General features: G+C 40.1%; 2 protein-coding genes across 6 annotated transcripts in view; one reads left to right on the top strand and one right to left on the bottom strand.

Annotated features, from left to right (window-relative positions):
- The window catches only part of CCDC18 (coiled-coil domain containing 18), a 35,441-nt gene extending 32,010 nt beyond the window's left edge, over positions 1-3,431 (bottom strand). The window contains exons 1-2 of one of the 4 annotated variants that reach the window (XM_087719252.1): positions 3,297-3,431; positions 27-187 (exon numbers count right to left, since the gene is read on the bottom strand). In XM_087719252.1, the coding sequence (XP_087575378.1) occupies positions 27-160 (134 nt within the window). In that variant the 5' untranslated portion in view covers positions 161-187; positions 3,297-3,431. Of the gene's footprint in view, positions 1-26; positions 188-2,435; positions 2,582-2,910; positions 3,013-3,296 lie in introns of those variants that run through there. The other 3 variants (XM_087719253.1, XM_087719250.1, XM_087719251.1) reach the window with 3 other exon arrangements.
- Positions 3,297-15,879, top strand: TMED5 (transmembrane p24 trafficking protein 5). 2 transcript variants are annotated; one of them, XR_015697244.1, is made up of 5 exons: positions 3,297-3,605; positions 8,535-8,632; positions 9,220-9,394; positions 11,961-15,000; positions 15,408-15,879. XR_015697244.1 is itself a non-coding variant. In XM_087719256.1 (4 exons), the coding sequence occupies exons 1-4, from the start codon at positions 3,420-3,422 to the stop codon at positions 12,177-12,179; spliced, it is 678 nt and encodes a 225-aa protein (XP_087575382.1). In that variant the 5' UTR covers positions 3,297-3,419; the 3' UTR covers positions 12,180-15,285. The 2 variants fall into 2 exon arrangements, 1 of the variants encoding a protein (XP_087575382.1); XM_087719256.1 differs by lacking the exon at positions 15,408-15,879 and having other exon boundaries at positions 11,961-15,285.
- Positions 15,880-17,015: the final 1,136 nt, after the last annotated feature.

Here is a 17,015-nt window from a genome sequence, read left to right as displayed (position 1 = left end):
GTAACTTTAGTTCCATACAGCTATACCTATAAAGTTGTTCTCCCAAGTCTTGTAAAGTTTTTTCTGTTTTCTTTAGATGACCTCTTAATGCTACAATGTTCGCAAGCAAATCTTCCACATCTTCTTGTTGGTCACTGGAAGCCCATGAGTTAGGTTCCATTTATATTCATTTGTCTGAAATAAATAACTAAAAAAAAGAACAGTAATATCTTTCACTTTGAAAAATTGCTTTTTAATTCTCATCATTACAGAAAGCAATGTTAACTCTAGCTGCACAAATACATTCAGCCACTTTCATACTGCTGTTTCTTATCAAACAATTAGTTGTTTGGAAAAAAAAAACCTTCAATTTATGGTCATGTTAAATTGATAGGAATACTGTAAGTTGAATAATAATACCCAATGATGAATAGAAGGTAATAACTAGGAGAAAGTGCCCTGCATAAATACAACGGGTGCACAAATCACATACTCTAGTTAACAGAAATCCAACCAATGCAGGGTCTACTATACTGATTTGAATGCCATGGAGGTTGTTTTAAAGATAATGCTATTTATAATGCTATACTCCTTCATGTTAGTACATTAATATTCCATAGATACAGATGTATGTAAGATTTCCATAGATACACCTGTATCCTCAGGGTTCATTCTAAATCTTTATTAGGAGAATCATCAAGGTACTAGATGCTGATGTACTAAATCTGGGACTCGTGGTAGTGATGGACTGGATGACAGCTAAATTGAGCTTTAAACCAGACAAGATGTTCCTGATTAGACCACTGAAGGAAATACAAGTCAATTTCAGCCTAGATGAGGCAGCTCTCTAGCAGAATTAGTTTGATATTTACAGTACATATTCAGCTTTATTAAGATCTCTTTTATTAGGAAAGAAACATTAAATACATTACTTATCTGGCATTACTGAACAACTTTTTTATAATTGAATCCATTTTTTCCTTTGAAATTTCTTTAAAATTACAGTAGTTTCAACTGGCTTAGGTTTTCTGAATAGTAGGCATTACTCATTTTAATATGTATTTATACTATAGAAGTTACACTCTTATACATGTGAATGATGTTAACATTTAACTCTATACTGAATTAACCTGTTTTCAGAACTATGTACAAATTGATGAACATATAACCTTTTGTTAAATTTGAAACAAGAAAAAAGTGAATTTATGATAAAATGGGACAAATGTTTGGCTATAATATACAAATATACCGCTGGGGAAAAAGGGCGCTTTAATAAGCGCTTTTACAGCAAGCCGATTCACATAAAGGTAAGGGTTAGGTTTAGGGTTAGGTTAAGGGTTAGGGTTAGGTGAAGGTTTAGGGTTAGGTTAAGGGTTAGTGTTAGGTATAGGGTTAGGTTTAGGGTTAGGTTAAGGGTTAGGCTTAGGTTTGGGGGGGTTAGGGTAAGGTTTTCGCATTATTTTTAAGTTTCCCGCTCACAGCGTGCTGTTTTTGTCACGCTGTGATGACGTCACGTATGCACTTTCGTCGAGCGCGCTTTAGTCTACCGCGGTTTTGTGGTGGAACCCTTTTTATCATGCTTGGTGTACATGCAAGAAAGCCAAACACATCTTACAACCTTCCTTGCGACACTTATTAAGTGAATCACTTACAGCAGTTATTAAGTTAGTAACAGTTAAGTGAATCTAGCTTCCCCAATGAATTTGATTGGCAAAAGTTAGTAAAAGGTGGTCCCATTATTCCAGGACACTGTGACTGTTATAAATACGAGTCAGTTGCCAAACATCTGAATTTTGATCACATGACCATGGCTGCAAACAATTGTAACTGTAAAAAATGGTCATAAAAGTCACTTCTTCAGAAATGATTTCTTTGCATTCTTTTTCTTTCTGCGCTCTTGGCTTTATTCTCTCTTTCCTCTTTTATATTTTCGCTATTAGTTCATGTTTCTATTTTAAAAATCTAACAAAAATTATCATAAAAATAACATTCAAAGGTAAGGGATCCTGAAGCTCTTACTAATTCCTCTAGTGTTCAGTGTTCCTTTCAGGGGGTCCAAAAAATTATTTGCCAGACACGTAGGATATATTTGCAAAAATTTAAAGCCATGATACTCTTCCTATTGTTATTTTTTTAATAGGATTTTTGTTCCTATTTTATTGATTAATATCTAATCGGCTTAATATTTTTTACACGATTCAATACATATTCTACGAAGGCATCCATTTTAATTGTTAATATGGCAAATACTGATAAATATAAACCATAAAACAGAAGCTACTTTAGGCTCATTTTTTTTAAAGGGTCGTGAGAGAGAGAAAAAAACCTTATGGCGCTTTTTTCCTCCCCTCAGAAGGGCTTCTTCACCGCCCCTTTTTCGGTCTTTATTCCCGAAATTCAGTTCAGTCTCCGCCACCAGCAACCGGCCGAGACTCTCAATATTGCTCCTCCCTCACCTCTATATGTAATTTCATGCTTTCTCTCAGGGCTCCGGGTCGCCCCCAAAAGAGTAACGCTCGGAGAAACGGGAGGTTAAAACCGTGAAAATAAAATAAAACGAATAAATAAATGGCTCCTCGCTCAAAGGCACCGCCGCTTTCTCTCCCTCAGCTACTGAACCGCCTGGATTCACGCGGGTTCCAGGCCGCAAGCTTTCCGTTGCCTAGCAACGTCTTTCTCCTCCCCCCCCTCCCCATAGAGCGAGGAATCCTTGCGCCCCCATTGAACCCTATGAAGAGCCGCATTACAGCGACCCAAATATTAAAAAGCCTCCCCCCCCCTCTCGGATTGACAGTTGGGAACGACGTCACCAAGGTAACCTTTCGAGCCTTTGGATAGGCTCCCACGAAAAAAAGAATCCCTTTCTTATCCCCTCCCTCCGCGGTTTTTTTTTAATATATACATATATAAGGAGTCAGCGTAACGCTTTACTTTTGCTTTTCAATTCGCGGTCCTGGGAACTGCTCGTTCTAACCGCGCAGGATCGAAGGTTTAAAAAAAAAAAGAAGAAGTCGTCCGCGAATAGAAGACGCTTTAAAAAGGAAGCGGTCGCCGCCTATTGGTTCGTTTGTCTCGGCCCCTCGCGCTCTCGGGAGTGGTAGTCCTGCGGTAGTCTCCTTCTTTCTCATTTTGAACGCAGGGCGGACTACATCCCCCGACGTGCCTTGCGAACGCGAGCTCTTCAAAGCCGCTCCTTTTTTAAGAGACCCACCGACGTTTTTTTTTTATTTAAAGGGGGCGTGTCTTTCTGGACGCACCCCGCCTCCTCCTCCAGGCTGTGAATTGTGGGTATTCTTTCTCTTATTAACAACTCTCACCGTCGTAACTCTGCACGTCCCGACGACACGTGTGAGACTCGCCCTGGTTGGAGGTGGCGCGAGTTGCGATCTGCGGCTTGCAGTTTCCGGACTCTTCTTCCCCCGTTTGCGGAGCTTTTGAGGATGAGGACGGCGACCGGGCAGCGTTGGCTGGTCTCCGTCCCGTTGCTGCTGCTGCTCCCACCGCCTGGAGTTTGGGGGTTTGTTGCTTCGCTAGACAGCGACTTCACCTTCACGTTACCCGCCGGCCGCAAGGAGTGCTTCTTCCAGTCCATGAAGAAGGATGCCACGTTGGAGATCGAATTCCAGGTGAGGAAGGTGGAAGATCCGGGTTCGATCGCCTGTAGCAATATAGCAATAGCAGTAGACTTATATACCGCTTCATAGGGCTTTCAGCCCTCTCTAAGCGGTTTACAGAGAGTCAGCATATTGCCCCCAACAACAATCCGGGTCCTCATTTTACCCACCTCGGAAGGATGGAAGGCTGAGTCAACCTTGAGCCTAGTGGGATTTGAACCGCTGAACTGCTGATCTAGCAGTAGCCTGCAGTGCTGCATTTAACCACTGCGCCACCTTGGCTCTAGAAAGGGGAGAGGGGGGCAGCTGGTGGTGCGTTTTGATATATGGGTGCCCGGGTTGAAGTTCAGTGCCCCGAGTTTTCCCAAGAATCGGTAGGCAAGCTTTTGATTCAAGCCACAAGAGGAAAATATCCCCTGCTTAAAGAGGAAGTATGAGCTTCAAAGACACTGTCCTGGGAAAAAAGTTCACATCTGCGGTTTCCTCTTACACTGCACACTTATTTTCGGCAGCTAGAAAGAAAGTGACGTAAAGGATTGGTCACTCTGCCCAGATTCACATGGAGATAGGCAGGGCACAAACCTTGTGTTAATATTGCAGAAACGCAAGTGTGATTATAGCAATAGCAGTTAGACTTATGTACCGCTTCATAGGGCTTACAGCCCTCTCTAAGCGGTTTACAGAGAGTCAGCATATTGCCCCCAACAACAATCCGGGTCCTCATTTTTACCAGTTCCACCACAAAACCGCGCTCGACGAAAGCGCATACGTGACGTCATCACAGCGCGACGAAAACATCGCGCTGTGATCGATAAATGTAAAAATAAAGCGAAAACCTTACCCTAACCCCCCCAAACCTAACCCTAAACCTAACCCTTAATCTAACCCTAAATCTAACCCTAAACCTAACCCTTAACCTAACGCTAAACCTAACGCTAACCTTTAACCTAACGCTAAACGTAACCCTAACGCTCTAAACCTAACCCTTAACCTAAACCTAACCCTTACCTTTATGTGAATCGGCTTGCTTTAATTTTATTTTTATTTAAATTTTTAATTTTTTTCGTCGCGCTGTGATGACGTCAAATGCGCGCTTTCGTCAAGCGCGCTTTTGTGGACCGCGGTTTTGACGGGTCACGATTTTTACCCACCTTGGAAGGCTGAGTCAACCCTGAGCCAGTGAGATTTGAACAGCCGAACTGCAGTCAGCTGAAGTAGCCTGCAGTGCTGCATTTAACCACTGCGCCACCTCGGCTCTATATTATATTATGGGAATATAATCATATTTTTTTTGGTCTTGGATTTTAATTTAAAAGTTGCAAGTCAAATATTTAGGACCTATTCGTCTTTTATTACGTAACAGAATAGAATAGCAGAGTTGGAAGGTGCTCTGTAGGTCAGGGTTGGCAAACCTTTTCATCACCGAGTGTTGAAATTGGAGCACACACTCGAGCAATTTCTCAGCACACATGTATGCGCCAGGAAGCTGAGTTTCTAATTTCCTGCATGCGTGCTGGTCTTTTGGTTTCTGGTGCGCGTGTGAAGACCAGCTGTCCTAGTGTGCATGTGCACACCGGTATTCAGAAGAGCAACGGGCAACTGCTGGTGTGCCCGGAGAGATGGCTCTCCATGCCACTTCCGGCACACATGCCATAGGTTTGCCATCATGGATGTAGGTCATCCAGTCCAATCTCCGTCTAAGCAGGATATCATTTCTGACAGATGACAGTCCAGTCCGGTCTCTTATTGAAAGCTTCCAATGATGAAGCTCCCACAACTTCTTTTTTTTTGAAGATTTTAGTTTTGCTTTTATTAATATGAAGCCTGATAGTAATTTCCCTTTTGTAGCTCATGAAACTTTCTGATGTGAAACTCATCAGTTGTTATCATGGATTATTACTTTGTTCTTCTTTTTTTTTCCAGTTCAGAAGTTTTATTTCTTTTAAAACAAACATTTCATCATTCCTCCATCAGTAAGACATCGGAGTACAATTTTTTGTGTATCAAAATAGTTCTAATTTACCACCAAATTCTTGTCTAGCCTAATGTATACCTCTCCCTCCCTCCACCCTCCCCCCAACCCCCTCCTCCTCCCCCCCCCCGACTTCCCAGAACCCGTACACAGTATGGATTTTTAACAAGCACAGTCTAAAATCTATTGAGAAAAAAGAAATAAAGAAATTAATGACATCTCTACATTGATCTTAGAAGCTCCCACAACTTCTGAAGGCAAGCTGTTCCATGTTCTCACTGTTGGAATATTTCTTCTTATTTCTAGGGTAAATTTCTCCTTGATCAGTTTCCATCCATTATTCCTTGTCTGGCCTTCAGGTGCTTTGGAAAAAATTATTTGCAGTATCAAAACTTTAAAGAATGAAGCATTCACATCTCTGGCCATCATCTAGCCTTTCCCAACTTGGTACATTCCAGATGAATAGGTTACATGTGCCATCATTACTTCTAGTTTGATTATTGGCCATGCTTGCTAGGAACCTGAAAGTCCTACATGTCCATGTGATGGCTAGTCTAGGTTGAGGGAATGTGGTAGTTCGTGTTTGTTTTACAGAGCAAACAGACTAGCTAAAGATCAGTGACACAGCTTGATCAAACTGGTTTTTAGAAGCTTTACAAGATGTCTTATAGATGGCACTTAGATCCTAAAAAATTAGCTTGCATGTCTCCGAATTTACAATCTAAATGTTGGAGATGTGATTGTGCTGATGCTACGTATTATCATATATGGTGGACTTGTAAAAAAAAGTCAAAGCATTTTGGATAAAAATATGGTGGATTATTCAAAATATTCTTAAAAAGAGGATAAAGTTTAATCCTCAGTTATTCTTGTTAGGTATAATTACAGACTGTACAGTTATAGAGACTAACTTGATTCTGAATTTAACAACGGCAGCAAGACTGTTGGTGGCGCAGTACTGGAAGAAGGAAGAATTGGACCCAGATTGTTGGGGGCAATATGCTGACTCTCTGTAAACCGCTTAGAGAGGCCTGTAAGGCCTATGAAGCGGTATATAAGTCTACTGCTATTGCTATTGCTAATTGCCTACCATTCAAGAATGGACGTTGAAAGTAACAAACTTAGCAGAGATGGCTAAAATATCAGCATACCTCAAGGACCATTCAGATGAGAAATACAAGCTGGAATGGAGAAGATGGATTGACTGTATTCAAAATAAATATGGGACTAAGAAATTTCAGTTCGCTTATGAATGAATGAACAAGGAATGTTACAACTTATCTAAAGTTAGCTTTACAAAAGGGGAGTTAAAGTACAAGCGAGGGACGATGCTAAAGTTAGTTAGTTTATTTTAGTGTATGATTGCTAAATGTTTATACCCTATATTTGCTCTGGGGGGGAGGGGGGAAGGGATGTGGGATTGTGGGGAGAGGGAGGGAAGGGGAAAGGTATATAATTGTAAAACGTATTAAAACTTTTAATTAAAAAGAAGAAGAAGCTTGGACTGACAAGTCTACATAACAAAATTCTGCAGTATACTCAGATTAAGCCAAATAAGCCTACAATGAACTGACTGAGATGAATAGATAGTTTAAATGAGAATTTGACGACGTTGGATATGAACAGGTTCCTCTCCAGTGGCACAGAACAACCTGTTGCTTATTGCTTACGTGTACTTTTATTCTTTTCCGTATTTTATGCAGCATGATTTCTTAATGACAAAGCAAATGGATTTGTAGATTAATTCTACTTAAGGTTACTAGAAAGTTCATTTCAAATTAACCCCTGCCATATTAGTATTCTTTTAAATTTCCTTTTCACTATTGGGAAAGGAGTGGTTATTTTGATCTGTGTGTGCATAAAATTGATCTGCCAACTATCTCAAGGTGACTTGGGTTATACAAATAGAAGATGCTAAGTGCCATAGGTGGCATAGATGTCAACCATGGAATAAGTATCTTTGTGTCATGGCAGGGTGTTTTTTTTTTTGTAAAGAATGCTGCTATTGTTCTTTGTAACATGAAGAACAAAGGAAAGGCTGGAACAGTTGATGGCAAACCTTTTTTGGCTCCCGTGACAAAAGTAGGGGGAGCGCAGGGGGTTGTGCATGCGACCCCAGTCCGCATGAACGTGTCACCACGCCTCGCGCGCATGCGCACACGACCGGCACTCCCCCTCCCCCGCTTTTGGCACGCTTTTTTCATCCTCCCCTGGCTCTAGAGGCTTTCTAGGAGCCTGGGGAGGGTGAAAAATGGCCCTATGGGGAACCCGGAAGTTTGGGAACGATGACTTCCGGTTGTCTGTAAGGCCGTTTTCCGATCTCTGGAGCCTTCAGGAGGCTTCCTTTCCTTGAAGCCTCCAGAGCGTGAAAAACGGCCCTTCAGACAAACCAGAAGTGACTTCCGGTTTGCTCGTAGCGCCGTTTTTTGCCCTCTACAGCCTTCAGGGAAGCCTCCGGAGGGCAAAAAACGGCCCTATGAACAAACTGGAAGTCCATTCCTGAACTTCCGGTTTGCCCATAGGGCCAGTTTTTCAAGAAGCCTTCAAGGAAGCCTCCAGAGGGCGAAAAATGACCTCAAAAGAAGGCCGAAGTCAGCTGACCAGCGCGCGCATGCGCTCTGGAGCTGACAGGGCGACGCCTCGCATGCCCTAACAAATGGCTCTGCATGCCACCTGTAACACGCATGCCATAGGTTCGCCATCACGGGGCTAGAGTAAAAAGGCTGTTGCTTTCACAAAATCTTGGGCCATGTTTATCTAGTCTATTAAATAATATTTTGATGTACTGTTATCAACTATATCTGCAGTTCTCCCTTACTATATAAATTAGATGTCCTCAATGGCTTCCATGTCTCATTCACAGATTTATATCACTTTGTTCACTTTAAGACCGGTTTTTAAAAACATCATATGCCAATTTCTTAAGTTGATGAGGACTCGTTTAATTTCTATCTTTGTTGCATTCTTAGGTACTAGACGGAGCAGGTTTAGATGTGGATTTTCACCTCGTATCGCCAAAACATGAGACCATAGTTTTTGAACAGAGAAAATCAGACGGTGTCCACACGTAAGTTTAGAAAACCACTTGGCAGATCCTGAGTTTTGAAAAAAGAAAATTCACAGAAGGGTTGAGCGATCCTTGCTGTACGTCCCCCTCTCCCCCAAATTGTCTAAAAGATGGTGAGATCTTTTTGAAAGATATGAAGCAAGGTATAGGGAATTGCTATGGAAAGGGAGATTACTTAAAATCTTGTCTTTCTGCAGCTGGAATAGGCTAAGTTGGAAGTTCCCAAAGTTTTTTGCTTCACAGTGTCTTTAGTGTCTACAATTCTTTCCATGGCATGCTGTGTTGTGAGTTTGGGAATCGTGGTTTAAGACAGATAGTGAACTCACCAAGATAACTGTGGGATGTTTTAAAGTTTTAAGGGAAACGGCAATATTAAGCCAATGTCCAACAGATGTTCAATATTGCTCTTTTCCTTAACAATTGCACAGCATCCCTGCAAATTTCTAGCAACTCATGGTGCTGCAACAGTTTAGAAGATGTAAAATTAGCTGTATCCTTTTAAAGTTTCAGAGTACTGTCATTAAGAGATTTAGAAGGAATATAACTGCCTCTACAGTGTATTAAAGTGCAATGTCTTATGTTAACAGAGTGGAGACAGAGGAAGGTGATTACATGTTCTGCTTTGACAACACATTTAGCACCCTATCAGAGAAAGTGATTTTCTTTGAACTGATCTTAGATAACATGGGAGAAGAAGAAGATGATTGGGGAAAATATGCAACTGGAACAGAGCTTCTAGATATGAAGTTAGAAGATATTCTGGTATGTAACACAGCCAGCTCTTGTGGAATGTATAACTGTTGGTTCTTTTTTTCACTGAATCAAAATTGGATTGCAAACAGGACAATGTAGCATCTATTGCACATCTATCCCTATTGATTACATAAACATTTACTTCGTGCAATACACACTATTGGCATTTTTGGTTCCACCACAAAACCGCGTTCGACTAAACCGTGCTCGACGAAACCGCGTAGCTGACGTCATCAACAGGGCGACAACAGCGCGGAGACAGAAGCACGCTGTAAACGCTAAACCTAAAATTAACCCCTAAACCTAATCCCCCTAAACCTAATCCTAAACCTAACCCTTAACCTAATCCTAACCCTTAACCTAACCCTAACCCTTAACCTAAACCTAACCCTTACCTTAAGTTGAATCGGCTTGCTTTCAAAGCGCTATTTAAAGCGCCCTTCTTTCTCCACGCTCGCTGTTGTCGCTCTGTTGATGACGTCAGCGACGCGGTTTAATCGGGCGTGGCTTAGTCGAGCGCGGTTTTGTCGTGCCACGGGCATTTTTTATTAGGATTCAAAGTGGTTCAAATTCAGAATGTTTTGAAAACTTCACTTTTTCTCTGTGGTGGAAGAATGAGATAAAGGGGGCATACGTGCTTGGAATAGCAACCCTGGAATAGTATACAGGCAGTCCTCGACTTACAACAGTTCATTTAGTGACCAAAGTTACAACACTGAAAAGTGGCTTATGACCATTTTCCACTTATGATTGTTGCAGCATCCCTATAGTCATGTGATTCACATTCAGATGTTTGACAACTGGTTCTTATTTATGACGGCTGCAGTGCCCTGAGTTCATGTGATCATCTTTTGTAACCTTCGGACAAGCGAAGTCAATGGGGAAGCCAGATTCACTTAATAACCAAGTTACTAACAACTTCAGTGATTCGCTTAACAAATGTGGCCGTCATAAATTGGGGCAAAGCTCACTTAACAAATTTCTCACTTGACACATAAATGTTGGGCTCGATTGTGGTCATAAGTTGAGGACTACCTGTATTTACAAACATAAAGATTGGCGTGTCAGGAGTGTTACGGGTGCTAAAATTAAAAAAAAAAACTATATTCATCTTAGAGAACATTGAGATCAAAGGAATTTTTAGCTGATCAAGTCTGGCTGAAAAAGGATGATTTGTGGTCTTGCAATATTTTAGTAGTATATGGTATACGAAAAAAAGGGACACGGTGGCTCAGTGGCTAAGATGCTGAGCTTGTCGATCAGAAAGGTCAGCAGTTTGGTGGTTCGAATCCCTAGCGCTGCATAACGGAGGGAGCTCCCGTGACTTGTCCCAGCTTCTGCCAACCTAGCAGTTCGAAAGCACGTAAAAATGCAAGTAGAAAAATAGGAACCACCTTTGGTGGGAAGGGAACAGCGTTCCGCGCACCTTCGGCATTTAGTCATGCCGGCCACATGACCACAGAGATGTCTTCAGACTTTTTGGCTTTGAAACGGAGTTGAGCACCGCCCCCTAGAGTTGGGAATGACTAGGGGAATCTTTAGCTTTACCTCCACCTAGTATATGAAAAGCAGAAGAGTCCTTTCAGCTGCCTATGTGAATAAGGGTTTAGGGTTTTATTAACATTTATAGGCCGCCCTTTTCCCTGAGGGGACTCAGGGCGGCTTACATAAAATCAAGGGAGGGATATACAAACAATAACACAGACAAAACATAGAATAAAATAATGAGCAACATTCATTCATCATTCGGGTGGGGGCAATTATCTTTGTCCCCAGCCCTGACGGGCTAGCCAGGTCTTAAGGGCTATGCGGAAGGCCTGGACGGTGGTGAGGGTACGAATCTCCACGGGGAGATCGTTCCAAAGGGTCGGAGCTACTACTGAGAAGGCTCTCCTCCTTGTAGTTGCCAGCCGGCACTGGCTGGCAGATGGAACTCTGAGGAGGCCTAGTCTATGAGATCTAATTGGTCGCAGGGAGGTAATTGGCAGAAGGCGGTCTCTCAAGTACGAATAAAAGACTTCTTGACCAGGGTTCCACCACAAATCCGCGAAGCCCTTATCCGCGGAGACATAAGCGTGAAGACTAATTCGCGCTGTTCTAAGCGCTAAGGAAAAATGCGACCCTACCGCGATGACATAATCGCGGAGGGCAAATTTGCGCATTCCCAAGCACTCAGTACCCTAAACCTAACCCTAAACCTAAACTTAACGCTAAACCTAACCCTAAAACAAACCCCTAAACCTAATCCTAACCCTTACCTTAATTGAAGTCGGCTTTTTGCCGCGCCGCCGTTTTAAAGCGCCCTTCTGTTGCCGCGGCGGTGATAATGCGTGGTGATGACGTCGCGGCTTTAGCGCCGCGATTTTATCGCCGCGATTTTGACGAGCGCTGTTTTGTCGTGCCATGCTTGACCAGAACATTGTAGCTAGGAACAATGGCCTGTGGACAGCTGAGGGATGGAGCATGATCTCACAATGTCAACATTAGGAGTAATGTTCAAATTTCTGTTCTATTTTTTTTTTCTTTAAAAATATTTGATTTTAAAACTTAGTGGTTGTGTTGTTTTTTCCCCTAGGAATCTGTCAACAGTGTGAAGGCTCGGCTTGGCAAAAGCATTCAGATTCAAAACCTGCTCAAAGCATTTGAAGCTCGTGATAGAAATATACAAGAAAGCAATTATGACAGGGTAAACTTCTGGTCCATAGTCAACATGGCAGTAATGATTATAGTGTCAGCTGTTCAGGTGTACTTGTTGAAGAGTCTTTTTGAAGATAAAAGGAAAACTAGAACTTAACCCAAGGGAGTTTCATTTAAAGCAATAAATAAGGGAATTTGCAATACATTTAAGAAAAAAAAGATGGCTATTACTTCTCAGCTGTTTGGAATGGATAATAACCTTCACATAGGAATTTTTTTTAAATTACGAACAGAGTGGCTTTTCTCTTAACGGTGCATAATTTGTCTCTGACACCATTTGTCTTGCACAGAATACTGGAGCAATGCCAGATTTTTAACATTTGTAATTATGTCTACTTTTTGCCTAACTTTTTTTTAAAAAAGTAAATGATTTGTTTCATAACCTTATAAAGATGTGTTTTCAGTATTTTAATGACCAGTCCGAGTAGAAATGCTGAAAATAAGTCTACTATTAGATAGCTTGTTAAAATAAAGCTTCTTGTAGTTTGTACTAAGACATTTTCAAAATGAATCAATATTTGAAAGGCACTTGTTCCAAACTCCAGCAGTTCACAGACATTAATATTCAATAGGTGGAATAAAATCAAGTCTATAAAGCAAAGTTGTATTGGTTCAGTAGTATCAGCTACTTTGGTCCAAATTTGGAAGTCAATATAGTGAATCACTTAGTAATAATTCAAAATGAAAACTGTGTAAGATTATATAGTTTTCATTTTGAATTATTGCTAAGATTGATTCACTAGAAGAAACTTTTTGTTCAAATGCCATACTTAATTATGTTTTGAAAACTAACGTTTCTTCTCAAAATTTTATGTAGAATTTTAACTTTGGAGACCCAATAAAGGAGAATATTTGTAATCAGGATTGAAATGGGGGGTCCTTGATGCTGAGTTTGGTTGTTTTCTTGCAGATGTTTCATTACCCAAATTGGGTAACATCAGTGCTAGTCATGGTTGTGATTACCCCTGATGTTACCTACTTTGGATAATAAAATGTTTGCAAAAAACCAATCAAGGCGAGAGAGACCATCGAGAATCTTCCCTCATAACTCTGGAGTGCCTGGACATAACAACCTATGTTGAGTTAATATTCATAACATAATATTAATGTGCATTAGGACTACTAGCATCCTGGAAGATGCTGCTGATTTAAGAGTCACACTCAATAAAATTAACACAAGAGTTTACAGAAACATTTTTCATTCTGTCATGAAAGCCTGAAAAAAAAGTGTGTTGCTTTAAAGAACAGAATGGTATTGAGATGTGAAACACTAAAATCATTTTTGAGGTGTTCACAGGTTTAATATACATATTGGATATTCAGGATTCATTATTTAGTTTAATTGGTTGACTTCGGAAGTTTCTGTATGCAGATTTATCATTTTAACAAATTATAAATATGGCTATCTTTATCATTACAATGTTCTCATTTTATAATGCTGTCAAACATTATGTACTACTCTTGAATTCTTTTGAGCATTGTTAATGACTTAAATTGTGGAAGACAGCTTTTCCATGAACTGGGGGAGGGATGATTTCGCGCACAACATATATCCCGTAGAGATGAAGCTTGCCCATTGCTTGCGTGGCCCCGTTCCTTATAGGCCACGGAGTGGTACCTGTCCACATCCCTGGGGTTAGGGCCACTTGCTGTAGATTATGGGTAAATGATTAACAAGTGTTCCGTTTTCATTTCTGGTACAAATTTGCTCCTGACGAATTGGGTATAGAATACTCCTGTTTTAGCATGAAATATAACAAAATGATTCACTGCCATTTTAATCAATTTTAAGACTCGAGTAGCAGAATGGAAATGGATTTGATTTCACGATTCTGTGTATATATGTTTATGTGTATATTTGTTGTACACATGCATACACATGCATGCAAGGGCAGACAAGAAGTAACATTGGATGATATGAAATGTTGCCTTTTAAAATAACTCTTCAGTTCAGCTGAATTGGTTTCCCTAAAGTTCTTTCCCACATTTGTTGTAGGCCAGAAGTGAGGTGTATTCTTTTAAAAACACATCGGAATGATTTTTAACTTTGTGAATTAAATTATACCATTGGGAAGAATAATTCTAAAAAAAAAGTATCTCAAAATCAAGTCAAAAGTGCAGGCAGTCCTCAACTTTTTTGAGGCCCAAATTTCTGTTGCTAGGCAAGACAGTTAAGTGAGTTTTGGCCCACTTTACGACCTTTCTTGCCACAGTTGTAAAGTGTATCACTGCAGTTAGTTAGGAAGTGTTAAATGAATCTGGCTTCCCCATTAAGGAGGTTGCAAAAGGTGATCACGCAACCCTAGGTCGCTGCAACTCATAAATATGTGTCAGTTGCCAAGCGGCTGAATTTTGATCATGTGACTGGTCACATGATTCCCCCCCAACGCCATTGTAACTTTGAGCTGTCACTAAACAAACTGTTGTAAGTCGAGCAATGCCTGTGTATTCTCACCAAATAATTTTGTGTATCATTATTCTGCCTAGTGCTAATTTGAAGGCATATACTCCCTATCAGTAATTCTACCAATTTGGATACTTAAATTATTCTTTAACTCAGTGTTTTTCAACCTTTTTTGTGCAAAGGCACACTTTTTTCATGAAAAAAATCACGAGGCACACCACCATTAGAAAATGTTAAAAAAATTTAACTCTGTGCCTATATTGACTATATATAAAGTAATTTTCCCACGACACACCTTACACTATGTCACAGCACACTAGTGTGCCACGGCACAGTGGTTGAAAAACACTGCTTTAACTTATGATGTATTGAGTAACATGCCATACAACTTTTGAAAAAATGGTTAGAACTAATTCTTCGATCTCACAGGATCAATATAACCCATAGATCTTTGTTTAATGAATTATTCCATTAATATAACCAGTAAATTGAAACAGCTGAGGACTAAATCAGAGTTAAGAAACATTCTGGAATGCTATGATGTTGTCTCACAATTAAGTGGTTTTCTTCTATGTAAACAAAAGCATATCAGTTGATGAGAATTAGTACAACTATACTGAATGTTTCTATTATTTAATCTTCCATTCATACAATGGGTTTATCTATTAATTAGATTTTGGTGAGCATGAGCACCTTTACCCAAGTGTCTTGATGCTATAGCAAATTTCATGAAAACTTCATACTATCATCTACAGAATACTACTATCAGCAAATAAATGTAAGAACTGATTATCTAAGGCAGTGTTTCTCAACCTTGGCAACTTGAAGATGTCTGGACTTCAACTCCCAGAATTCCCCAGCCAGCATTCGCTGGCTGGGGAATTCTGGGAGTTGAAGTCCAGACATCTTCAAGTTGCCAAGGTTGAGAAACACTGATCTAAGGAACAAAATGCAAACATTATATATACCTACCGGTATTAACATATATGCAAGTAAGGAAAGCTGAATTTTATTTCCATGTTATTAATCTTGCAGTTAAACCAAACATGGTACTTCCAATGGTCTTGGAATTCAGAAAAAAAATGGCTGTCGTAACTATAGCACTGGTAAAGGTATTATATAACCTTTTGTACAAAACAAAAGCTGTGACTAGCTTTCTACCTCTGTATTTAGCTACAACTTGCTATCTGTCCTTTGCAGCGTTAAGGTTGCAACAACCTTAAATCCCTAAACATTGCTTAACTGAGTTGTTTTGAAAAGTTTTATTTTGTCCTATGTTTTGTATGATACAATTTAACGGAGCTCAGGAATAAACATTCTGCAAACAAAATATAGATTTTTATCGAGGCGCGAAAGTGATTGTGGGAAAAACAATAAAGGAATATTAAATCAATTGTGTATTTTATTTCTGTGATTTTTTCCCATTTATGTGCTTAGGGGGCAGGTCCTTCTTCCCCAGGCAATGTATGAATGTTAGGAAAATAGACTAAGATATCCCCTTGTCGCTTTTTCTTGTGTTTCTCCCACCTGTGCTGCTCTTTTGTTCTCTCTTACAAGATAAGAATCTCTAACATTGAACTTAAGAGGAAAATATAAGGAAACATTCAGAGATGTTTGCACCTTGGGTGCAAATTTTTGCTATTAAAGTACAGCACCTTTTTAAAATATTCAAATATACAGTACTGTCATAGACAAAAAAAAAACCCCAGTAAAATTTGCCCCTAGTAATGCCTGACTGCTTATGCCCCATAAATACTCTACAGACTGTGTAACTGTAATTTCCAACAGGAATTTGCAAGTCATGGTTATGAAATACTGCACTTAACAATCACAATCAGAGCAATTGTAAGGAAGGCATGGTCAATGGCGACTCAGTTTATGACCATGTGGCTTAGCAACAATTGCCAATCCTAATTGCAGTCAGCAAATGAGGACTACTTGTACTTAACCATAAGGTACCATTCTGGACACCAAAAGGTGGACCCAATGATCCTACCTAATTCAGGGGCTCATAGAAGTATTTAGGATATCACTCTATTTGTGCTTTACATGCAGTTACTTTATTAATAACAAGTCTTTATTTTAATATTATCTAACTGCTGATTTTTAATGTTTATTTTTCTCGATTGAAATTAATACATTTAACAAAATGGGCTCACTCTCCTGTAAGTTAAACCTATTTAAATAATGAAACTGTCAGCCACTCAAGGTACCATATTTTTCGGAGTATAAGACGCACCAGAGTGCCTGAGGGCAAAAAACGAGCAAAAAACAGCCCTTTTTTCACTCATTTTTGCCCTCCCCAGCTCCCAGGAGCACTCTGGAAGCCTCCTAAAGGCTATGCACAGCCATTTTTCAAAGGAGGCGGGGTTTCGGGAGGCCAAAAATGCTGCATTCAGTATATAAGACGCACCCAGGTTTTCACCCTCTTTTTTGAGGGGAAAAGGTGCGTCTTATATTCCGAAAAATACGGTATATCGGATGAGTGAATTCTATTTTATTGCATTCTTAAATTAGCATAATCTTGTA

Source organism: Thamnophis sirtalis, unplaced genomic scaffold (genome assembly GCF_051295495.1).
Source record: "Thamnophis sirtalis isolate CommonGarterSnake01/CBP01778 unplaced genomic scaffold, rThaSir2_p1.2 scaffold_7, whole genome shotgun sequence".
Classification (NCBI taxonomy): domain Eukaryota; kingdom Metazoa; phylum Chordata; class Lepidosauria; order Squamata; family Natricidae; genus Thamnophis; species Thamnophis sirtalis.
Note: the sequence above shows the minus strand (reverse complement) of the source record. Positions and strands in the feature narration are given on the sequence as shown.